We start from the raw sequence: 25674 nt of genomic DNA, 5'->3' as shown, positions 1-25674 counted from the left end.
GTGTACCACCTATCCTCCAGGTTCTAGGCTAGCCAAAGGTCATGCCCCTCAAACCATAAGCCATTATCATCCATAAATCATGACCCCTTCCCATAATCCCCTCCTCCACGACCCCCAGTTACAAGGTCATACCCCCCCCCCCCCCCTTATCCCAAAGGTTCTGAAGTCACAGCCATCACAGAATGTCTGACCCTGGACACAAGACTGCACCAAAGATTGTGGATCTTGCCCCTTCCCCGGACACAAAGACACCTGAAGAGGGTGACCTTCCTTTCCCTGACACAAGCTTATCCCAAAGTCCCTTCTCCCCCATTCATCCAAAGTTGAGCAATGGTCATAGCTGCCCACTTTCCTCCTCTCCCATCAAACTAGGTCCAAGCTACCTAGCCACTGTGCTGTATGATGCTTTGTCCGTCAGAAAGATGTGGGGTAAGGGCAGGGCTTTTTTTGAGGGGGTACTGAGTACCGGTACCTTTTCCATTGTCTGCTAAAATTGTCCCACAGACTCCGTTTTAATGAAAGAGCTCCAGGCTGTACACACCAATTCTGCCTTGTCATAGATTCTGTGACTAGTTGCAGGGGGCCTGGCTATTGTGGGGCGGGTCCTAAATGATCACCCCACCCCTGAAGGGAGGCCTAGCATTTGAGTACTGGCACCTTTTTTGCTAAAAAAAATGTACTGAGTAAGGGTGTCTGTGTGTTGCCCATGATCCCCAGGCTCACCCAATGACCTCTCTGTCCAGCTCCCGCTTCTGCAACCTGGAAGTGGGTCGATAATAGGGGTAGATCATGTAGTTGCCTTCCTTGTCCAGACGGAAACGCACGGAAGTATGCAAGATGGCGCTCAGCTTCTGCAAAAAGGCAGCACCTGTCCTCAGCAGCTCTTCAGGGGGTAGCAACACCACCAGCACCAACACCCCCTCCGCCAAGTGTTCCGGCACCTCGCCAGCACAGTCCAGTCCATCCCATCCGCATTCCTCATTATTACAGCCCTGGTCACACCGTCCGTTCTGGAAGTGATCCATGCAATATTTCTCGTATACAGGGCTGTGCCAGAGTGGGCAGGAAAGTGAGAGAGAAAAGATGGGGGGCAAGGGGAGATGGAGAAAGAGAGGAAAATAGGCAGAAAAAGCAAAAACATACATAAAAATCTACAAATATCATGTAGCTTCAGACCTTCAAGACTAAAATAGGCACAACTAGAAAACACAGTAGTATACTCCTACTGGAATCTCTTCACAGGCGGACACATTCAGCTTGTAACTAATACTGCTAGAGCTAAACAGCTCAGAAGCTAAACTGAGAAGCTGCAGTCAGAGAAAGATGAGGCAGGAATGGAGCTCAGGAAGCCAAGGAGAATCAAAGAAAGATAGGGCTGAAAGGGTCCTCAGGTTACCTAAAATTTGAGAAAGACAGGGCTCGAAGGGACCTCAGGTGGTCATCTAGAGTCAGAGATGGGTCTAGGCGGAACCTCTAGGATAAGAGAGATACAGATTGGAAGAGCCTCAGAAGACATATACAGTCAGAGAAAATTAGGGCTGGATTGGAGCTTAGGAGATCTTCTACAGCCATGGAGAGATTAGGGCTGGGAGGTACATCAGGAGGTTATCTACAGTCATAGAGAGATAGGACTAGGTGGGATCTTTTGAGGTCTTCTATAGTCACAGAGATAGGGTTGGGAAGGATCTCAGAAAGTCTTCAACAGTCATAGAGAAAGAGAGAACTGGATGGGAACCTCAGGAGGTCTTCTATAGTCAGAGAGACAGGGTTGGGAGGGACCTCAAGAAGTCATCTAGTCCATCCCCTCTCTTGAAGTAGGAATCCCTGCACCTAATTCATCCCAGACAGAAGTGTGTCCATCCTACTCTTAAACCTTCCAATCATGGAGATCTCACCTCCTCCAAGGGTAACTGGTTCCAGCACTCCCAATGTCTAACAAGTCTTGCCTACTGTAAATTAGGCTCAAAATATCTTGCCCCGCTCCCTGAACAGATAATGAACTGCTAACCTGTCTCCACTTTATATATCTGAAGGACACTATCAGCTCACCAACCAGTCTTCCCTTCTCTAAGTTAAATAAACTTAATTCAACACAAATCAGATCTGGATCTCTTGTTTTTGTTGCTTTTTCCCTGGACTTCTCCAGCCCCAAAAAGAATGGGATCCAAAAATAGAGCATGCTGTGGAGCAATGTCCACTCCACAGTGCAGAAAACCCGATACACAGATTAAGATGGTGCAGAAAATGTGCTTTAAGGCTGCCTCATCATTCCATGCTTCATTTGGCCAAGACCCCTTCTCCCGACCCTCCGATGCCACCTACAGTCACTCACTTGCAGCTCTTCTCCTGGTTCCTGCAGTCAAAGTTGTCATACAGGCACTCGGGGGTGTTGCAGGCCTCATCACAGCGGCTGTTGTTGAAGAAACGCCAACACTGCAGGGCCTCACACTTCTTCCAGGGATCATCCACAGTCAAGGAACAATCCCCACCGTCCCACTGGCAGGCCTGTACATTACATTCACGGTCACAATAATGGTCACCTGCCTTGGTCCTGCAGTCTTCTCTTAGGCAGGGGTGCGGGGCCTCGGGGGGCAACGGCAACTGCGTAGGATGGATCAAGCGCTCACAGCGGCCACCTGTGAAGGACCATGGGCACAAGCACTGGAAGTGGGGAAAGCGCTGCGACTCCAGACAAGTAGCACCATTGTAACAGGGCGCAGAGGCACAGCTGCCATTAGAATGGAGGCGGCAGTCGGAGCCAATAAATCCTGATGGGCAGATGCAGTGGGCGCCTAGAGGAGTTTGTCGGCAGGAGCCTCTATTGTGGCACACCAGCTCCCTGCAGGTCAAGACGTTTCTCTCACAGTTCAGGCCAAAATAATTCTAGGAATATAAGAAAAAATTGAAGAGATTACAATCTAAACATACATAAACTTAAAAAAATAAAAACACACATTACCAATATAAAAGCATATCATCAAAACAATACATACATAAATACTCCCTGGGAGGGCTGCAGGGAGTGAGAGACCCTCACATAAATACCTAGTAATGAGAGAGTGGAAGCACTGAATGCATATAACAGTACATTTACCCCTCCCTGGAGGACATACCGGGAGACACGCGCAGGTGTAGCCCAAGGGTGTGTTCACGGCCACCTTACATACTCCGTTGTTCTGACATGGCTGTGATTCACAAGTGTTAATGATGCTTCGACACTGGCGGCCTGTGGACAGAGAGCAGAGACATCGGCATTATCAAGCCCTCTCCAGGCCTCCCTGCATTTAGATCTCACCTGCAGTGCTCTAACACCCACCCCTTTAGGCGATCTATAAAGAATTACCCTCTGTCTGTGCACCTCCACTGGGTTTAGCACACTCTGGGTATGTACGCTGAAGTCCTTCTCTGTCTATGTGCTCGAAAACACTTTGGCAGTTATCACTGTGGGCCAGCCACACTCCGGCTGATATTAAAAATGATTTAACCGGCCAGAAACGGCCTCCCACCGGTTAAATCACTTGTTCGCGGCCATCTGGTCATTTTCAGTGGCACCTAACTGGTTACCTTAGCTGAAAATGACCGGCTAACTTGTGGGCAATTCCAGGGGCGGAGCTGGGTTAAATGCAGATAGCCAGCCCCTCACCGCATAAGTAAATCGTGCCACAAAAATGACAGTCCTATCTTTAAGTGGTTTGGCTTATGAGTGCAAGGGCTGAATATTGACTTAACCCTTTAGTGTCCAATGTTCCCATCAATCTTATTACGGGAACATTGGACACTAAAGGGTTTTAACCAGCTATATATGTTAGCCGGCAAAAAAAAAAAAAAAGCCCTCCCCCGATGATGAATCCCGGACAAGGCACAGCATGAATATCTGGGAATAATGCAGCATTGGGCAGCAAAATGCTCATCGTCACCAGCTGAATATGGTGGGGGAGTCTCTATAAATTTCAGAAAGTCGAAGGGGGAGAGCCAAAATTTATTTGTATGACAGCAATAGTCATCTCATCTGCTCCCCCAAAAAAATATATCTGTGCAGGGGGACTGCACAAATGCAGCCATCATTTTAGACAGATAAATTGTCATCTTAAGTATAAGACTGAAATTCAATGGTCCTATCTGAATGGATAGGGCAGGGATTCCCAAACCTGTCCTGGGGGAACCCAGCCAGTCAGGTTTTCAGGATATCCACAATGAATATGCACAAGATAGATTTGCATACCAAGGAGGCAGTGTATACAAATCGATGTCGAGAATACTCATTGTGGACATCCTGGAAACCTGACTGGCTAGGGTTCGGCTAGGACAGGTTTGGGAATCATTGGGATGGGGCCATCGAATATCAGGCGTCAGGGTAAGCGGATGCATCACTTGCTTCTCTTTCTTTCATGGCGGCAGCTGGTCTGAATACTGTCTCCGCTCACCTGTAAATCCTGGCTTGCACACACAGTGGAAGTCATTAGAGAGCTGCACGCAATCCTGCGAGTTCTGGGGATCGCACGGGTTTGGAGAGCACTCGTTCACATCCCCCTCGCAGCGTTCTCCGGTGTACCCTGGAGGGCAGTTGCACCGATAGCCTCCCACCTTGTCCACACATGTCCCATTGTTCAGGCACTTGGGGGCCCGGCTGCCGGGGGTCGGGGTGCAATCATCTTCATTAATTTCACAGAGGACTCCTGGTGGAGGGAGAGGAGAGAATCCAGGAGAGTATTTGAAAGACGTGAACAACTGCAGGGTGTACATTTATCACTCGGAAACACGAACATCACATCTCCCTGCAGGTCCGCCGAGAGACTGAGCCGGGCCCACCACCACCACCCCCCCCCCCCCCCGAGGCCACTGCCCCCTCCAATCGCTACTCAGGCCGCCGGCACCACAGTCCCCAGTCTCCATCCGCCCACCCCCAGCCCCGTCGACAGCCCCCCTCCATCCGCCACCGGGCCCCCTGCATTCAAATCGGCAGTGCCTCACCTCCGTGTAAAAGCGCAGTGGCAGATCGCCTCCCTGTGTCCCGCTCTCGCAGAAACAGGAAGTTACATCAGATAAGGGGCGGGACACAGGGAGGGAAGGCTGAAAGGGAGGCGATCTGCCATTGCGCTTTCACAAGGAGGTGAGGCGCTGCCAATTTAAATGCAGGGGGCCCAGTGGCGGACGGAGAGGGGCTGTCGACAGAGCCAAGCAGGTGAGACCGGGGACTGTGTCGCCGGGTCTGGGGAATTTTGTTCCCTCTGCCCCCCCCCCCCCCCCTCGGCGGCCCTGTCTCCCTGCATGGCCCAGGCAATACCAGCGCAGGACCAGCTCACTCTGCAGAGACATAAGCTAAGCAGCTCCTTCAGAGTTGGGACTGTCCTAAACTCACCATTTTCGGAAGATAATTATTAAGGGCCCCTTTTACTAAGCCGTGTAGGCTGCTACGCACGCCCAACTGGAGTTACCAGCCGGTTACGCGCATAGCGCTATAGAAATGAGAAATAGTAGTAGTAGATCATTATCGCCCAAATTCTTTATTGCTAGGTCTATGGCTGGCGGTAAGGTCTCAGACCCAAAATGGACGCGCGGCAATTTTGATTTTGCTGCACGTCCATTTTCAGCAAAAAAAAAAAAAAAGGCCTTTTTTACAGGTGCACTGAAAAATGATTCTGCCAGTGCCCAAAACCTGCCCCTACACTATCGCAGGCCATTTTTCAGTGCACTTTAGTAAAAGGACCCCTTAGAATTCTTGCGTTTTATTTCGAAGGTTATCTTGGTATTGTAAACCGCTCTGGTTTTGGAAAGAGCAGTATAGAAAATTTTTTATTAATAAACATAGACATATCAAGGATAGGGGCCACAGAGATGCACATCTGGCCTGCTCCCTCCATTAACAATTTAAATGATGCAGATACACCTCCATTTCGACCCTCTGCAAGCACGTTCTCATTGCTTTAAAACGAAAGCCAGTGCATTCTCCCTATAGGCCGGTACACCCTCCCCCTCTGCTTACCCAGTGTTCCCGGTGGGCAGGAACACATGTAGCGCCCGACCAGGTCAACACAGGTGCCACCATTCTGGCAAGGCTGGGATTGGCACTCATTGATGTCATTTTCACAGTTCTTACCCTCGAAGCCTGGCGAACACTGTGAAAGAGACAAGGAGACAGTGTGAAGCACATTAGAGACACCCCCAGGAACGCACCCTGCGGTCTCCAATCTACTCTTACAGCAGTGGACATGGCAAATTGCGCCCTCCAACTGAGTGCAGAACGCCTGGTCCATGGGTCCAGTACAGGATCACGGAACCACCAGGAAGGGGGTAAACTTCCTGCTGCAATCAGGTTATAAAGAAGCCGACACACAAAGACATTAAGTGAGAGTTATGGTCCTAAACTGACTTCGTTGAAAATTTCCTGCTTAAAATATATGCTTCTAGACTTCTAAATTTAAAAGGCTAAAAAATGGGTGGCAACAGGGGCAGATTTAGCGCTAAGAAAAAAAAAAAGTTAAGAGCTTAGCACAGATTTTCAGCACTAGGCTCATAAATCCAGGCAAAGGAATGGCAGGTCTAAATTTATAAGTGTGACGTTTAAGCTCCTAAATTATGAAGAAAACTAAAAACTTAGGCTCCTAAGTTTGGCTGAAAAGAGGGGAAAATTTAGGCAACTTACTCTGGCTGATTTTCAAAGCGATTTGAGTGGGAGGTAGAGGCTCCTGCCCGCTTAAAACGCCTAGGGCCGCCTAATTGCTGATATTCAGCGGCATTAAATTAGCAATGCTGAAAATTGCGCCACAGCCGGCTAACTTATGGGCTTTCCAGGGGCAAAGCTGGCACTTATTCAGCCCTTAACCGCATAAGACAACTGCTTAAATTGGGTCGTATAAATAACAGTCCCATCTCTAAATGGTTCAGCTTATGCGATTAACGGCTCAAAATTGCACTTAACTGCGTAAGCCTTAGTGGCCAACCTAGAACTGAATATTCAATGCCGGACATGGCCTGGCTCTGAATATCCAGGAATAAGGGGCGTAGCCAGACCTCACGATGGGAGGGGGCCAGAGCCCGAGGTTGGGGGCACATTTTGAGTGCTGCCCCGCCGCCCCCCAAGCCTCCTCACAAACAAATACCTTTGCTGGTGGGGGTCCCCAATCCCCGCCAACCAAAGCCTTCAGTGCGGTCTCCAGCGCATTCGCTGCCTGCCCCCTGCTCTTCTTTTCCTGTGCACGCTGACCGCGGCTGCGCAAGAGACCTCACTAAAGAAGGCTTCGGCTGGCGGGGGTTGGGGACCCCCGCCAGTCGAATCAGGGGCCCGGATGAAATTTGCATGCCAAGAACACAACCAGTGGCAGACATATAACGCTGACTGCGTCAGCTGGACTGTCACTTAGGAGCCTAATTTTAGGGGCTCAGAATATCGAGGCCCTTAAGATCCTAGGTTTGGCTAAAAATAAGGCGCAAATTTAGAATTCCAAATTAGAGGTCCTTTTTATTAAAGCTTAATGCATGCTGCTGCCACCTCTGGGCCACACTCAGCGCAAGCTAATGTCCATTAGTGCCTGCTAAGCTTTAGTAAAAATGTCCTGAATTTAAGAGCAAAGCTTTTTTTTTTCTTTCTGAATATTTGGTCCAGAGCAGCAGAGCTGAGCTGTGCAGACCCTGCTCCTCCTGCAATAACCTGGCTGGTGGGGAAGAGGAAGGGGCAGATATTGGCCTGCACTCACCTCACACAAGTAGCTGCCCAAGTAGCTTCGGCAGGTGGCTCCATTGCGGCACACGTTTGGATCACAATGGTTCACCTCAGTCTCACAGTAGCTGCCTGTGTAGCCACCTTTGCACATGCAATGGTGTGTGTTGCCCGTGTTGATGCAGTAACCACCATAGCGGCACAGCTGGTCCACCATCACCCCTGTCCCCAAGAGAAGAGAGAGAGAAAGAGAGCTTTGTTAAAACAGAGGTCCTCAAAAGAAGGCCCACTGACCAGTTTTACCGGGCCTGACAAAAAGTTGTCACAACGTATCTTGAGCAGGCGATGACTTTACGTAAATATTGCCATACTGGGACAGACTGAAGGTCCATCAAGCCCAGCATCCTGTTTCCAACAGTGGCCAATCCAGGTCACAAGTATCTGACAAGATCCCAAAGCAGCACATTTTATGCTGCTTATCCTAGAAATAAGCAGTGGATTTTCCCCATCCATTTTAATAGTCTATGGACTTTTCCTTTAGGAAGCCATCCAAACCTTTTTTTTAAAACCCTGCTAAACTAACCACTTTTACCACATTCTCTGGCAACGAATTCCATAGTTTAATTACACATTGAGTGAAGAAAGATTTTCTCCAATTTGTTTAAAATTTACTACTTTGTAGCTTCATCGCATGTCCCCTAGTCCTAGTATTTTTGGAAAGAGTAAACAAGCAATTCACATCTACCCATTCCACTCTACTGCCCGGTTAAACCCCATTGACAGACCCAGCACACAATATCCAGCAGCTCTTAACTGGTTAGTGCTTCTGAATATCACTAATAACCGGCCATCCCCTAGGTTAGTGGTGAACTGAGGGCAGAGTGTGGTCAGAACACCTAACTTAGCAGGTTAGCAGTGATTTTCAGTCCTTCAACCAGCTAGGTAACCACCTTAACCTTATGTGCTAAAGTTCACTGGGTACCAGTCTGAATATTTGCTTTCAATGCCAGGAGCTCCACATGTCCTGGCATCAGTTCAGCCCGCAGCTGTGAGCAGCTCAGACGCCACTCAGTATTGGGCAGATAGGAATTAATCCTCTGGGGCATCCCAGGAAAGACAACCCCCTCCCCCGCGATTCTTGCATTCTTACGTCTCTGAGCTGCTGCAGTCTCACAGGACACACTGGGGATGTCGCAGTAGGACCCAGTCCAGCCGCTGGGACACTCACACTTGAAGGTGGCACCCGTCTGATGGCAGCGACCCCCGTTCTGGCAAGGGGACCGACTGCACCAATCTAACAGGTTCTGCAGTGGGACAGGGAGAATAAAGCACAAGGTTAACCCCAAGGCTAACACACCCCACACTTTCATCCCACCCTGGCTGTGGTTCACCCCCCCCCCCCCCCACCACCACCACCACCAGCAGCTCCCCTCCAACCCTGCAGGCAATGCAGCAACACACTGACAGCCCTCCTCTCAAGCATGCTCCTGTGACCCCTCCCCCAAATCATCCAACACAGACCGCACTATATCTTTTTTTCGGAAGGGGCAACAAAACCTCCTTGATACTGTTCCTCTGACCCACTCCTCTTCCCACACCTGGCATTGGGTGCCCGTGTAGCCCTGTGGGCAGGTGCAGCGATACGTTTCCACGCCATCTATGCAAATACCACCATTCAGACAGGGTCGGGATTCACACTCGTTAATTTCATGCTGGCAGTTGGAGCCGGTGAAACCAGGCCGGCAGCGGCAGATGTAGGCATTCACACTGTCGATGCAGGTACCGCCATTGAAGCAGGAACTGTCAAGAGTGGTAGAAGGGCGAGACATATGAGAGAAGCGAGTAAGAGACATGTAGGAGGAGGGTGAGAGATGGGGTGGACAAAAGAGAAAAATTACCTAAACCACCCATAAGACATTACTTCTTGTCAATATGACCGATACAGTGCACATCGCCTCCTTCTACTCCCTCCTTCCTCACTTATGGAAGGTAAATATTCAAAAGATTGGGTTTTAGATGGACAAATCTGCATATTTTAATCAGCTAAGGCTCTAATTTTTTCTTAAATATATGTTAATTTTATTATATACTATTCATGAGTTTTTTTAATGTTTTGTTGTTATTTTATATTTGTATTATATGGTTGTTTTTTATTTCATGAATTTTTATGTTTTATTGTTATAGTTGTATTTTTGTATTTTTATTTCATGAGAATTTATCTTTATGTCTATTGTTAGCCACTTTGTATGCCCTGACTGAAAAGGCAGAATATAAACCACTCAAATTCAGAGTGGGTAGATTTAGCCAGACAGGCAAATTTAAATAAATAAATAAATAAATAAATAACCAAACTGGCTGAATCTGCATAAAATTAATTAGATAAATGCATCCTGTTCCCTTTACATGTTCAAAGGACTTTGGAGATTGAACCACAGTGTTACAATAAAGACCTCAACAAGAGAAAAACCCCATCACAGTCTGAGGATAGCCCTCTATGTGCAATATCTGAGTTTATGGGAGGGGGATGATGAAGCTGGTGTATGCACAGTGCCCTGGAACCTGGGCGGGAGGGGGCCTACATATACCAGCTCTATCATACCACCCCCATACACAGTGCCCATGGTACCTGGGTGGGAGGGGGCTTGCAGACACCAGCTCCATTACTCTTCCCTATACACAGTGCCTGGTACTGGGGTGGGATACTGGCACAACAGCTGCCTCACCTCTCTGTGCAATCCTGAATGTTCTTCTCGCAGTGGATGCCCGTGTAGCCCGGCTGGCAGGTGCAGGTATAGCTGTTCACATAGTCCGTGCAAGTGGCGCCGTTGCGGCAGGGGTTGCTCAGGCACTCGTTGATCTCGGTGGCACAGTGGGTGCCAGTGAAACCAGACATGCAGGTGCATTGGAAGGCATCGATAAGGTCCTTGCATGTGCCTCCATTCCGACAGGGATCTGCAGCACAAAGGCATGGAGAAGAGAAAGTAGTCGCAAGCAGATCTTCATACTGAAAAGCCCCACCTATGTACTTACAGAGTACCATGGTCCCTGAAAAGCCCAGAGTTGGGAGTGTAGGGTGTTTCCCTTTCCTCCACCCGGGAAAACCCTACCCTGCCAGCACAGGCACCAAACTCACTGGGAATGCAGTCGTTGAGGTCTGTCTCACAGTTGGTGCCGGTGAAGCCAGGGTGGCAGGAGCAGGTATAGCTGCCGGGTTGGTTGGTGCATGTGCCACCATTCTTGCAGGGGTTCAGGTCACACTCGTTAATATCTGTGCTGCATTTCTGACCTGTGGGGAATGAGAGACAGACATGAGCATGGAAGGGATGCAGCTGGAATACTGGGATGGAGCACAGTCAGGTGAGTGCGGAACATAGAGGGTGGGGGGAGAACAAGGAAATGGAGGGAGGGCATAGTTGGGAAATCAGAGGAGAGAGACAGGGAAGGGGGAGGGAAGCAATAAGGTGGGTGGCAAGGGTATGGAGCACAGAGAGTTAAGGGAGGGTATGGAGAGAAGACGAACAAGATGGCAACATGGAAAATTGAGGGGGGGGAATGGAGAGTGCAGCGAGGGCCTGTGAGGTGCTTGGAGCTTTTAACAGAAAGAAAAGAACTCCTCAAACCCCCCACCCCACTCCCATACAAAACCCAGACTGCTCTAGAGCCAGACACAAAAAGAAAATGGGGTAAGGAATGAAAAACAGATCCAGCTTGGATTGTCTTCAGCAGGAAGGATTGAGGGCTGCCGCCACTGAGTTCTGCCAAAGCTCTGTAGCAAGGCTTCCCCATAGTTTAAATTAATAGACAAGTTTTTTGGGAAAAGCCCAATACTCTCTCTCTCTCTCTGTAACTCTGGTCCCTCACCAAGGCAGACGAACAGATACAGTCAGCAACCACAAGAGGGCGGTAGAGTCAAGGAGGGAACAGCAGAATGGTTCTGGTGTCCTGCGTCTACTTCTCATTCAAAAAAAAAACCAAACCCCAGTTACCAAAACAGAACAAATGCAGACCTACCAAATCTCCCGCATTCAGCGGGAGACTCCCGCTTTGGCCGGTTATCTCCCGCACTCCCGCCAAAGTGGGAAAGTCTCCCACTGAGACACACTGCTGGGCCAGGGGATCCACTGCCGCCACTGCTGCTTCTCTCGATGAGCTGCAGTGGCCACGGCAAAACAAGAGAATCAAGTACGGTGCCACAGCAGCCTTCAGGCATGTGCTGTTGGCTCTGCCGGTTCTCTGCCTTCAGAATGGGAAGCTGATGTCCACGTGGGCAGAGGATGGGCAGAACCAACAGCGCATGCCTGAAGGCTGCTGTGGCCCTGCACTTGCCTTTCTTGATGTTTTGCTGCAGCCGTGGCTGCTCGTCTGGAGAAGCAACAGTTGCCAGGAAAATACTGAGGTACTGGGCGAGAAGGGGAAGGGAAAAAAGGTGTGGAGAGGGAGGTAGGAGGTGCTAAATGGAGAGAGCAGAGGGAAGAAAATGAAAGAAGAGAGGGGACGCTGGATGGAAGAGGGGTTCAGAGAGAGATGAGTGGAAAGATGGGGAGAGAAAGAGGGGACATAGAAAAGGGCAGGAGAGCGAGGAGGTGCTGGGAAGAAAGGGGGAGACCCTGGCTGGTCAGATGGAGAAAGAGGAGAGATGCTGGATCAAAGGAGGGAGAGAAAGAGGGAAAATGCTAGAAGGTGTGACCATGAAACCAAATCCTTCCATCTCTCATCAGGGAACAATCATACACATGGCCTCTCCTGTAACTATGTCCCTTGGCCTCCTATCAAGTAACTATCACATGCATAGTCTCTCTCCTAACTCAGCCCTCTCTGCCTCCCATCAGGGGAACCAATGCGCCCATGGTTTCTCGCCTTCCTTCAGCACTACCCTTGTCACAAAGAGCAAGATCAAAGGTGACATGTGCAGCCAACACCCTCACCTTGCCAGCCAGCAGCACAGTTGCAGATGAAGCTCTCGTAATCAGGTGTGTGGTTACAGGCTCCACCATTCTCACAGGGGTTTGGGGAGCAAGGGGTTAACACATTCTCACAGTTGCGACCTGTCAGGGAGAAGGGGGTGACAAAGAAAAAAGGGGAGAGGTTGGTGGAAGCTCACCTCCACTAGAGACCCCTCCTCACCACAGCAATTTCACTCCTACACTCATGACTCACCTCCACTAGACACAATACCCCAAAATTCATACCTTACCTTCACTAGAGACCCCCTCCCATTGACCATGACACCACTACATTCATGCCTATCCTCCACTGGAAACCCCACCACCAGCCGGGATACCCCTAATATTCATGCCTCACCTCCACTAGTTCCCCTTCTTCCCACCAGCCATAACACCCTTACATTCATTAATGCCTCACCTCCACTAGAGACCCCCCACTAGCTATGACACCCCTATATTCATGCCTCATTTCCACTAGAGACCCTGCCCCCCACCAGCCACACCTCCACTAGACACACCCTCTTACCCACCAGCCACGACACCTATATTCATGCCTCAACCCAGAGACCTCCTCCTCTACACCACCCATGAAACCCCTACACTCATGCCTCACTTCCACTAGAGTCCCCCTTCTTTCCAACCAGGTATGATGCCCCTCTGTACCTGTATAGGGGAGGTTACACAGGCAGCTGTATCTTGCTATACCATCCACGCAGATGCCTCGGTTCAGGCACGGGCTGGACAGACAATCATTCACGTTGATCTGGCAGTAGGTCCCTACAGAAAGGAAACAGAAATCAACAATGAAACCCTGTACAGAGCCAGCCAACGTAGCCCAGGGCACACCCTTTAATGCAATAGATGACCTTCTCCCCATCTCCCTCCAAAACAAGTGATTTCTTAAACATGTCGTCAGACCAGGATACTGGAAACAACAGAATGCTATGGCAGAAAGGACGGGAAACACCTTGAAATTAGCACTCGCTCTCTTTTCAAACCCTCTTGTCCAACACTAAGAGGTATTATTCGGTGCATCTTGGACATGTTTAGGGAGGCTGGGGGTGCCATGGTCTTCCTGTCTGTCAGATGACATAGGGGAAACATTTAGGCCCTATGTGGGAAGCCCACAGTACCATTCCCAGTGGCAAAGCCAGGTAAAATCTTTGGGCCTGATATTAAAAAGATTTATGCTTCTAACTTGGGCTTCTTTGAAAATCTGCTAGGGCTGAGTGCATAACTTTATACTCAAAATTCCACTAGACTCCTAAATTTCGGAGCATAAAAAGTGGGTGGCAAGAGGGTTGGATTTGGGCAGAGAAAAAATGTCAAGATTTTCAGTACTGGCAAATGAATGGCAGCCTAAATTTACAGGGCCCAGTTTTCAGCCCCCAGTGGTAAGCAGCATGGAAGTCACTCACAGCCACAAGCTGAACTGACCTGGATATCAATGCATTGAATATCCGGGATAATGGGGCAACCAGGAAGTTAACCATGCACCAGCCTTCAGCTATCCTAACTTCATCTGCTCACTTAACCGGTCAGCGGATTGAATATTGCTGCAAATTGCCGGCCCTACCCTCAGACCACTCATAACCTAGCCGGTTAGTGATTTGGTGGTCAGAGGGGATATTCAGCAGGGGTTCACCGGGCAACAGCCTCTCCTTTTGAATATTGACTCCGTAGCTTTCAAGTTCCTAAATTAAGATGAATTTTCAGCTGAAACCTTAAAGGTACTTAAGTTTGACTGAATATAGGGCACAAAATGAGGAGCCTAAGCTAGAAACATAAATTTAGAAACTCAGCTCTTTTTGAATATCAGGCCCTTTATTCCTGCTACAAGTGAGCGAGGTTCTTCCCTAACTCTGACATGCAAGTGAGAATCACCCCAGTATATTCATGTATGGCATTCTGCATAGTGTGATCAATTAAATCCTAATTTTGCAGTTTAGGGCTGCACTGGTTCAACTACAGTGGTCATGGAGAGCATAAGAGATAAGTACATTCTCCATCACCAGTCCTAGCCCTTTAGAGATTCCAGAGAGAGTCCTGCACTTCACAGGGGCACAGACCTACCAGTCAACTCTTTAGGGGGCCTGAGAGGGTCCCACACACCACAGACCCTACCAGTCAACTCTTTAGGGGGCCTGAGAGGGTCCCACACACCACAGACCCTACCAATCAACTCTTTAGGGGGCCTGAGAGAGTCCCACACACCACAGACCCTACCAGTCAACTCTTTAGGGGGCCTGAGAGAGTCCCACACACCACAGACCCTACCAGTCAACTCTTTAGGGGGCCTGAGAGAGGTCCACACACCACAGACCCTACCAATCAACTCTTTAGGGGGCCTGAGAGGGTCCCACACACCACAGACCCTACCAATCAACTCTTTAGGGGGCCTGAGAGAGTCCCACACACCACAGACCCTACCAGACAACTCTTTACAGGTGCCTGAGAGAGTCCCACACACCACAGAGGCATAGACCCTATCAGACAATTCTTACCCTGGAAGCCATCCTTGCATCTGCAGCGGTAGCCGTTGATCAAGTTGGAGCAGGTGGCCCCGTTCTGACAGGGGTTGGATTCACATTCATTCTTGTCCACCGCACAGTTGGGGCCAGTCCAGCCTGGCTCACAGTCACACTTATACCTGTACGATGAGAGTGGAAGGGATGGATACCAGTGAGTTTTTTGTTCTATATGCAGCTCCAGGGGAGGGCAGTTTTGAAAGCTGAGCAGGAGGGGTAATGCAGAGTGAGGACGGAGGTGGGTTTTGCAGAGAATGAATAGAAGTCCCAGGTTCTGTAGTCTCTAGAGTAGTCCAGTCTAGTTCGAGATGAAACACAGTTCAGCAGGTCTGCATTACTTTGCAAAGTTCTCACTCTGCTCACCTAGTTGTATTGTAGTGGTGGAAGGAGTGGGGGGAGGTGGGATGAGGTTCATTCTGCTGAGAAAAGAGATAGGTTGAGGAAGGAAGGAGGGGAGGATGCTTGGAATGTAAACACCTGGGGAGGGGGGCATGAAAATGGGAGCCTGGGAATGACAAAGAAGGAGAAAATAGGTCTTACCTGATCATTTTCTTTCCATTAGTCCTTCCCACTATTCCAGAACCTGTGGGATAGTTGTGTCCATCAACCAGTAGGTGGAATAGTGGGCAGCTACATAATGGAATGGGGACAAGAAGTTTGTATATGGCTTGGGTATCTTGATCAGGTCCGGGAATAGAGAGAGGGGTGCAGATGGCAAGGGACCAGTAGGGGTGGGGTATACATGAAGTGGTTGGGTAAGTAGAAAGGGTCATACATGAGGTGACCACGGCTCAGTTGAGAGGAGAACCATGCCTGAGGTGGGATGGGATGGAAGGAGGGTCATACAAGAAGTGGCTGGGGAGCAAAACACGGGATATACAAATGAGATAACCAGGCAGCAGCATTGAGTGCATGAAGTGGCTGGGAGCAAAGGGGAGGGGAGGAGTGCAGGACGGGGTGGGGGTGTCCTGCATCTCTGCTGTTACCCGTTAATGTCGTCCCTGCAGGTCCCGTGCACACAGGGGTTGCTGCTACACTCATCCACCTCGGAATAGCAATGGGGGTCATGGAAGCCTTCAGGGCACAGGCAGGTAAAGCCGTTCTCCTTGTCCACACAGGTGCCACCGTTCTTGCAAGGGTTTGAGATACATTCATCGATGTCTACATTGCAGAGTGGACCTGGGGTGGATGCAGTCACATATCAGGAACAGAAGAGTAGGAAGGTTAAGATCCCATCACCTACCAAAATCTCCAACCCAGCATGTAATACTTCCCTCCCCTGTACAACACCTAATTTACCTGGCTCATGCAGAATCTAAGCCCTCTACGGCAGATGTATACAGACGAACACCACACCATAACTCACTCCCCAAAAAAAGACAGGATGAGGGACTAGAGAGGGGGAACCCCAGGGTAGAGGGGCTGGCACTCACCGGTAAAGCCCGGCTTACAGATACAATCGTAACGGTCGATGCCATCCTGACAAATTCCGTAGTCGCAGGGGTTGCTGGCACAGTCGTCATGGTTCACCTCACAGTTCACACCTTTTAAAAAGAGACGGAAAGCAGACAGTGATTACACATGCAAAGACCCCAATGAGCTACTAGATCGACATAGCAACAAGGAAAAATAAATGAGGCAGGGATACAGTCATCTGTGCCCCACAGAGAGGAAAAAGCAGGTGCGATAATGTCTCCAAAACTCCCCATTTACAAAAACAATACACAGAAGGAGGGTGGTGGGGTAACATTTAAAAGCCCCCCTCCCTTCAATAAAGTAGGAAGTAAAAATTTGTTAAATAGACAATACATTAAAAAACATACAAAAACATAAAACAATATTCAATAATAAAACCAATAAGTATGATTATTTTATATTGTAATTTTCATTTTATACAAATGCATTTAATTTTTTTTTTGTAGTGAGGCATGAGACCCTGTTGTAATGTGAGACCCTAAGCTGTGGCTTGTCCAGATTACACATGAATCTATCCCTGCATACACACTTCAAGTTAGTCCTGGGGATTTCAGGACACGATCCACTCATATTCTACAGCAGGGGTTCTTAACCTTTTTTTATTTCAGAGTTGTCTTGATCCATCCTGGGAGCCACCACATACCTGAGTACTTGACTGCGTGGAGTACTGAAATACAGGGAGACAAATGCAGGTGCACAGAGGAATGAAAGACACAAGGGTGGGGAGAAAAGAAAGACAGGCACACATGAAGGGGCGGGGACTGGGGAAGAGAGGGACAAGAAGCAGGAACACACACTTTGGGTCAGGGAAGGTCCCAGACGTAGACAGTGAGAGAGAAAGACGGGGGGGGGGGGGGGGGGCTCCATGGGAGGAGGGGGAAAAGCCAGGGGGACTGATGAGCGGATACCTGAGGTGCCCGGCTGGCAGTAGCAGAGGTACTTGTTCACGAGGTCGATGCATTTGCCCCCATTCTGGCAGGGGCTGCTGTGGCATTCGTCGATCTGGTTTTCACAGCGGTAGCCCGTGTACCCAGCCATACAGGAACAGGTGTACCCAGCAATGCCGTCTATGCAGGTGCCATGGTGGCAGGGGTCCGGGGAGCACTCATTGTGGTTCTGGTCACAGAGGGGTCCTTCAAAACCTGCCGGGAGAAATCGGGAGTGGTGATAAGAAGGGTATCGCCATAATACATCTTTATTGCCCTCCACCCCTCACTTCCATTTCTTCAGTCGCTCGACATGTGAGTTAAGGTTTTACAGAAGCCCTCGGAGGAAGCCAGTAATGGGATGGACATCCCATATATGTGAGTTTTCTTTCAAGGGTCTGTAGTTTTTTGGATTTAAAATTTTTTTAATTTATAGAACTTTTACACATTTTACATCCAACTTATAAATGAATGCCAGCAACAAAAACAGAAAAAATAGCTACCAAAAATAAATCAAGGAATTACCACCCACAAAGCTTCCAATATTGGGGCTGAAAGAGAGAGAGAGAAAGAGACCTCAGCTGAGGGGCGTGAGCAGAGTTCAGAGGTTGGTTCCTCAGGCAGGCAGAGCATCTTGGAGGGCCAGACTCAATTGCAGAGGTGTGAGGCATACTAAGAGGGCTTCGGGGGGGGGGGGGGGGGGGGGAACGACAAAGACCTTTTCTCCCTGCAGGGCTCCCAGCACAGAACAGCACACCGTGACTTGAAGACCATAATCAACCAGAGGTGGGCAACAAACATCTTGAAAAATGTGAGGGAGGGGGACAAGGAAAGGGAAATGGGATGGGATTTGATATACTGCCTTTCTGTGGTTACAATCAAAGTAGTTTACATATTATACACAGGTACTTATTTTGTACCTGGGGCAATGGAGGGTTAAGGGACTTGCCCAGAGTCACAAGGAGCTGTAGGGGGCATTGAACCCAGGTTGTCAGGCCACTGGAGTAACCATTAGGACACTCCTCCACCCACTGCATCCCCAGAGAAAATGTGAGACCAGTGACAGGAAGGTAATCACTGCCCAGCTGTACCCAACACACAAACACATGGTAATGAAGGTGTAGTAGAAATGGAAGCTGCATGCACACCACCACCCCCCCTCATAAACTACTGCAGCTATCTGTGACCCTTCCCCACCCCACAAAAAAAAACTATGTCCCCAATGGGAAACATTTCCAAACTCCCGAACAGCATGTTTGGACAGATACATCAAGCAAGGGTGAAGGGGGGGGGGAGGGGATGAGAAGCAAATGGGAAAGGATTCTCGTCTCTCCCTGCCACACCATCTCATCCCCCCAATCCCATCTCCGAAATAGGTATGTTAACCAAGGAGATTCCCAGGTCCTGTATTCAAACAGACTTCTCTTAGCACCGATCCTGCCCTCCGCTGCCCCCTCAGCTTCCGTCCCCCTTCCAAGACCGAGTGTTCCACTCACCTTCTGCACAGCGGCACTCATAGCCATTGGGACGGTCCACGCATTTTGCGCCGTTCTGGCAAGGAGTACTGGCACATTCATCCACATCAATCTGGCACATGACGCCGGTGAACCCTGTAAAAAAAAAAAAAAGACAGAGGGGGTTAAGACTGGGCAGAGGGGGTCATGGGGCTGTGCCTCAACGCTCACCACTAGGAGTGACGTCCAGGTGTATTAACCTGAAATATCTCAATGGGGCTGTAAGCTCCATGGGGGAGGAGGGGGCAGGGGGATGTAAAAACATCTCACCGAGCTGGCACAAACCTGGGGATGCGTTTAAAGCAGTGTTTCCCAAGTCCGGTCCTGGAGTACCCCTTGCCAGTCAGGTTTTCAGGATATCCACAATGAATACACATGAACTTGATTTGCATGCACTGCCTCCATTATATGCAAATCTTTTTCATGCATATTAATTGTGGACATCCTGAAAACCTGACTGGCAAGGGGTACTTCAGAACCGGACATCCTGAAAACCTGACTGGCAAGGGGTACTCCAGGACCGGATTTTGGAAACACTGGTTCAAAGCACAGAATGCACATACCCTCTCCCCCCACCACCTACAACAGTCACAGGTCGTAGTTCAACTTCTCGCTGGTAAGCAGCGAGATCAACAATAATGTCCCTAAAATAGTGACATCTTTACATCCAAAGAGGACCATCCTATGGGCCGTGCCCCAGAGAAAGGGGAGGCACACTGCTCTGCTGTCTAAAGGTAGACTTCATGGGACCCCATTAGAGAATGGAACGGGGGCCTACGGTAACCGCGGGGATGGGGACAGAGCCCGTGGGGACGGGGACAGAGGCTGAGGGGACAGGGCCAAACTTTGTCTCCATGTCATTTTCTACTTTGAAGCCTGTTAATGAACTAGACTGTTTACAAACAACAAATCTTTGATCACAGCAAACTCCTGCACGCCAAATTGTAAATCAACAAATGAATACAAACCGAGAGCAGCTGCCCTCAATGTTAAAATGGCTGCGTTCACACCAATCCCTAGATTTGCTAGGGATCCCTTAGGAAAGGAACCCTTCTTTTCCTAAGGGATCCCACATGCCTGTCCCACGCTTTCTTAAATTCTGACACAGTCCTCGTCGCATAACCTCCACCGGGAGGCCATTTCATTCATCCACCACCCTTTCGGTGGAAGAGTATTTTCTAAGATTCCTCCTAAGTCTATTTCCTCTTAACTTCATCGTATGCCCCCTCATGTCGCCTCTGATATTGCTCCTTACATCAAAATGTAATTCGAAGGAGACCGATGCTTGGAATGCCCTCCCGCGGGAGGTGGTGTAGATGAAAACGGTAACGGAATTCAAACATGCGTGGGATATGCATAAAGGAATCCTATGCAGTAGGAATGGATCCTCAGAAGCTTAGCCAAAATTGGGTGGCGGAGCAGGTGGGGGAAGAGAGGTTGGTGGTTGGGAGGCGAGGATAGTGGAGGGCAGACTTATACGGTCTGTGCCAGAGCCAGTGATGGGAGGCGGGACTGGTTGGGAGGCAGGAAATACTGCTGGGCAGACTTGTACGGTCTGTGCCCTGAAAAAGGCAGGTACAAATCAAGGTAAGGTATACACATATGAATTTATCTTGTTGGGCAGACTGGATGGACCATGCAGGTCTTTTTCTGCCGTCATCTACTATGTTACTATGTTTGAGTAATGCAGACAGTATTTTGATTTTTTGGAAAAACAAGCAAACATGCTGGCCACAACTAGCAAACTTTGAATGGGGGGATCCTGTACATCCTGCTACCAGCACATCTTCTAAGAAGACATCTTCTATTGCAGGAGGGACTGTGGAAGACAGGAGGGGTAGACTGAATCCTGAGATTGTTGATGACTTCTTATTCATCCACATATTTAAAAATCATAACAGTGCTTCATAGGGCATATTTCTCCCCTCTAGGGAATACAGAACGGGTTGTATTTTGTACCCCTGGACATTTTAACAGGGTGGATTAGGATTCCTTGGGGTAGTAGAAATCAGCTATTGTTGGGGTTGGAAAGGTAGAGGGTGGTGGTGGGTTATGATCGTTGCTCGTTGCTATTATTGTTTTTTATTTGTGATTTATAAACAGTTGCACAACATATTGTTCCTTTTCATACTTTAATGAAAAGATTTAAATATAAAATCATCAGTGTTTGAGGCTTCTGCAGTTAAGGACAGAGCCCATGAAGATGGGGCAGGGACAGAACCTTGGGGATGAGGCGGGGACGGAGACAGAACCCATGAGGACAGGGAGGGCAGGGACATCCTAAAATAAACCTGGCTATTCAAAACATTGAATATCCAGGTTTAACGCCGGCACAGACAGCAAACGCGCTGCCCACTGCCGGCTGAATATCGGGTCCTAAATAAATAAAAATATCCGGGTAAGTTGCACTGGCCAAGATCGTCTGTGGATACTCAGATAGTAGCAGGGTGGTTCACCAGGGGCGTAGCCAGACCTTGCCAGGAGGGGGGGCCAGAGCCCGAGATGGGGGGGCACTGTTAAGCCGCCTCCCCCCCTCCGGCAACCCCCCTTCCCCCGCTCGATCGCGCCGACACAATTAAACTCCCCCCCCTCCCGCTATCAACCCTCGGCCGCCGTCGCCGCCCGCCCCATGAAGTACCTTGTTTGCTGGCGGGGCTGCCCAAACCCCGCCAGCCAAGAGTGTTCTTCAGCGCTGGAGTTAGTAAACTCCGGCGCCTTCATTCAAGGAAGTTCGTCTGAAGGATCAGCTGGTTTTGACGCATTTACGTCCTGCACGGGGCTACATGCACGGTGCAGGACGTAAGGCGTCAAAACCAGCTGATCCTTCAGACGAACTTTCTTGAATGAAGGCGCCGGAGTCTACTAACTCCAGCGCTGAAGAACACTCTTGGCTGGCAGGGTTTGGGCATCCCCGCCAGCAATCAAGGTAAATCATGCGGTAGCGGGGCTGGCGGCGATGGTGGGGGAAGGTTGGTGGCGGGAGGGGGGGTCGTCGGCAGGGGGCCAGGGGCGAATCTGCGGGGGCCCGGGCCCCCTCAGGCCCCACGTAGCTACGCCACTGGGTTCAGCAGCAGCGCACAGACGGAGTTAGCAGTTACCCGGTGAAAATGGTATTCAGTCTGGATGAACTGAGGCCAGCAAGAAGCTTTAATTCATGCCTGTGCGATCAGGATATTGAGCTCAATATCGCCATAATCCAGATAGTGTGATTAAGCGCCAACTGCTATCCAGATACCGGTGCCAATATTCCGATATATTTCAACCACAGCGGCTGGCGCTTAAAACAAAATGTTCACTGCTGAAGCTGAACATCAGCCGGACAGATTCTAGAGAAAATACCTGAATATATGGAAAACTCTTTGCTTGTACCACAGAAATGTGGAATCTCAAATCCATGACTCTTTACCCTTTACACACACACAGTAACACACATTCATAAACACGCACACAGTAACACACATTCATAAACACGCAGTGTAAAACACATCCATACACACACACAGAGTAACATATTCAAAACACACAGTGTAACACACACATTCATTCATACACACACACACAGAGTAACATGCATTCATACACACACACACAGAGTAACATGCATTCATAAACACACACATATTCTCTCACACACATTCACACATATAGAAGCACACATTCATGCACACCACACCACACACACAGTGTAATACACATTCATACACAATATGATGCACACGCTTTCTCTCTCTCTCTTAGACAGACACACACACACACACACACACACATATTTCTGAGTTGTGAGGACTGTGTATTTGGCAGAGGGAGCCGGGAAGTCTGTACAATACACAGGGCAGGATTATGTTCACCATACTCCACAGTGTCGGCTCGGAGTGCCCGAGGACGATCCCAGCACGGCGCTTCTGAAGTCCATTGGGAAGGAAATGCAGAGCTTGGCATGGGAACCTGGCGCTTCCCTGACATTCTTGCAGGTTCTCAGGTTGTTTGCTTTAGAAACGTCGCTGTGCTCACGGGCTACGAGAGCTTCTCACCTGTAATCACATGGCTGAGAGCCCAGCTCATTTCAAGAGAGCCAACCCACACAGCCCCCCACCCCCCACAGCACCTGGCTCTCATCAGGGATACATCCAACATGGCCCTCTCCCAACAGCACCCGGCTCTCATCAGGGATATATCCCACAGAGCCCTCCCCCCCCAAAGCACCCTGCTCTCATCAGGGATATATCCCACACGGCCTTCCCCCCACAGCACCCAGCTCTCATCAGGGATACATCCCACATGGCCTTCTCCCTACAGCACCCGGCTCTCATCAGGGATACATCCCACATGGCCTTCTCCCTACAGCACCCGGCTCGCATCAGGGATATATCCCACACAGCCTTCCCCCCACAGCACCCAGCTCTCATCAGGGATATATCCCACACGGCCCTCTCCCCACAGCACCCGGCTGTCATCAGGGATATATCCCACACGGCCCTCTCCCCACAGCACCAAGCTCTCATCAGGGATATATCCCACACGGCCCTCTCCCCACAGCACCCGGCTCTCATCAGGGATATATCCCACACGGCCCTCTCCCCACAGCACCCGGCTCTCATCAGGGATATATCCCACACGGCCCTCTCCCCACAGCACCCGGTTCTCATCAGGGATAAACCCCACACGGCTCTCTCCCCACAGCACCCAGCTCTCATCAGGGATATATCCCACATGGCCCTCTCCCCACAGCACCCGGTTCTCATCAGGGATATATCCCACATGGCCCTCTCCCCACAGCACCCGGTTCTCATCAGGGATAAACCCCACACGGCTCTCTCCCCACAGCACCCAGCTCTCATCAGGGATATATCCCACATGGCCCTCTACCCACAGCAACCAGCTCTCATCAGGGATATATCCCACACGGCCCTCCCCCCACAGCACTCTGCTCTCATCAGGAATATATCCCAAACAGCCCTCCCCCCACAGCACCCGGCTCTCATCAGGGATATATCCCACATGGCCTTCCCCCCACAGCACCCAGCTGTCATCAGGGATACATCCCACATGGCCTTCTCCCTACAGCACCCGGCTCTCATCAGGGATATATCCCACAAAGCCTTCCCCCCACAGCACCCGGCTCTCATCAGGAATATATCCCACACGGCCCTCTCCCCACAGCACCCGGCTCTCATCAGGGATACATCCCACATGACCCTCTCCCCACAGCACCCGGCTCAGGGATATATCCCACAAAGCCCTCCCCCCCACAGCACCCGGCTCTCATCAGGGATATATCCCACACAGCCCTCCCCCCACGGCAGTCAGCCCTTATCCCACACAGCCTGGCTCTCCAGGGATATATCCCACACGGCCTTCCCCCCACAGCACCCAGCTCTCATCAGGGATACATCCCACATGGCCTTCTCCCTACAGCACCCGGCTCTCATCAGGGATATATCCCACACAGCCTTCTCCCCACAGCACCCGGCTGTCATCAGGGATAAACCCCACACGGCCCTCTCCCCACAGCACCCGGCTCTCATCAGGGATATATCCCACACGGCCTTCCCCCCACAGCACCCAGCTCTCATCAGGGATATATCCCACACGGCCCTCTCCCCACAGCACCCGCCTCTCATCAGGGATATATCCCACACGGCCCTCTCCCCACAGCACCCGGCTCTCATCAGGGATATATCCCACACGACCCTCTCCCCACAGCACCCGGCTCTCATCAGGGATATATCCCACACGGCCCTCTCCCCACAGCTCCCGGCTCTCATCAGGGATATATCCCACACGGCCCTCTCCCCACAGCACCCGGCTCTCATCAGGGATATATCCCACACGGCCCTCTCCCCACAGCTCCCGGCTCTCATCAGGGATATATCCCACACGGCCCTCTCCCCACAGCACCCGGCTCTCATCAGGGATATATCCCACACGGCCCTCTCCCCACAGCTCCCGGCTCTCATCAGGGATATATCCCACACGGCCCTCTCCCCACAGCACCCGGTTATCAGGGATAAACCCCACACGGCTCTCTCCCCACAGCACCCAGCTCTCATCAGGGATATATCCCACATGGCCCTCTACCCACAGCAACCAGCTCTCATCAGGGATATATCCCACACGGCCCTCCCCCCACAGCACCCGGCTCTCATTAGGGATACATCCCACATGGCCTTCTCCCTACAGCACCCGGCTCTCATCAGGGATATATCACACACAGCCTTCTCCCCACAGCACCCGGCTGTCATCAGGGATAAACCCCACATGGCCTTCTCCCTACAGCACCCGGCTCTCATCAGGGATATATCCCACACAGCCTTCCCTCCACAGCACCCAGCTCTCATCAGGGATATATCCCACACGGCCCTCTCCCCACAGCACCCGGCTCTCATCAGGGATATATCCCACACGGCCCTCTCCCCACAGCACCCGGCTCTCATCAGGGATATATCCCACACGGCCCTCTCCCCACAGCTCCCGGCTCTCATCAGGGATATATCCCACACGGCCCTCTCCCCACAGCACCCGGTTCTCATCAGGGATATATCCCACACGGCTCTCTCCCCACAGCACCCGGCTCTCATCAGGGATATATCCCACACGGCCCTCTCCCCACAGCACCCGGCTCTCATCAGG

General features: G+C 50.4%; 1 protein-coding gene across 1 annotated transcript in view; it reads right to left on the bottom strand.

Annotated features, from left to right (window-relative positions):
• Positions 1-25674, bottom strand: part of NOTCH3 (notch receptor 3) — a 144013-nt gene that overhangs the window by 12823 nt on the left and 105516 nt on the right. The window contains exons 10-26 of the mRNA XM_030197189.1: positions 19027-19140; positions 17513-17746; positions 16562-16672; positions 16115-16307; positions 15105-15250; positions 13264-13377; positions 12583-12702; positions 10791-10943; positions 10381-10609; positions 9256-9457; positions 8808-8961; positions 7695-7879; positions 5984-6116; positions 4425-4676; positions 3114-3226; positions 2333-2883; positions 724-1047 (exon numbers count right to left, since the gene is read on the bottom strand). Of these exons, the coding sequence (XP_030053049.1) occupies positions 724-1047; positions 2333-2883; positions 3114-3226; positions 4425-4676; positions 5984-6116; positions 7695-7879; positions 8808-8961; positions 9256-9457; positions 10381-10609; positions 10791-10943; positions 12583-12702; positions 13264-13377; positions 15105-15250; positions 16115-16307; positions 16562-16672; positions 17513-17746; positions 19027-19140 (3328 nt within the window). The remainder of the gene's footprint in view (positions 1-723; positions 1048-2332; positions 2884-3113; positions 3227-4424; positions 4677-5983; positions 6117-7694; positions 7880-8807; positions 8962-9255; positions 9458-10380; positions 10610-10790; positions 10944-12582; positions 12703-13263; positions 13378-15104; positions 15251-16114; positions 16308-16561; positions 16673-17512; positions 17747-19026; positions 19141-25674) is intronic.

Source organism: Microcaecilia unicolor, chromosome 3 (genome assembly GCF_901765095.1).
Source record: "Microcaecilia unicolor chromosome 3, aMicUni1.1, whole genome shotgun sequence".
Taxonomy (NCBI): domain Eukaryota; kingdom Metazoa; phylum Chordata; class Amphibia; order Gymnophiona; family Siphonopidae; genus Microcaecilia; species Microcaecilia unicolor.
The sequence above is the reverse complement of the archived record's forward strand: the minus strand, read 5'-3'. Positions and strand labels throughout refer to the sequence as shown.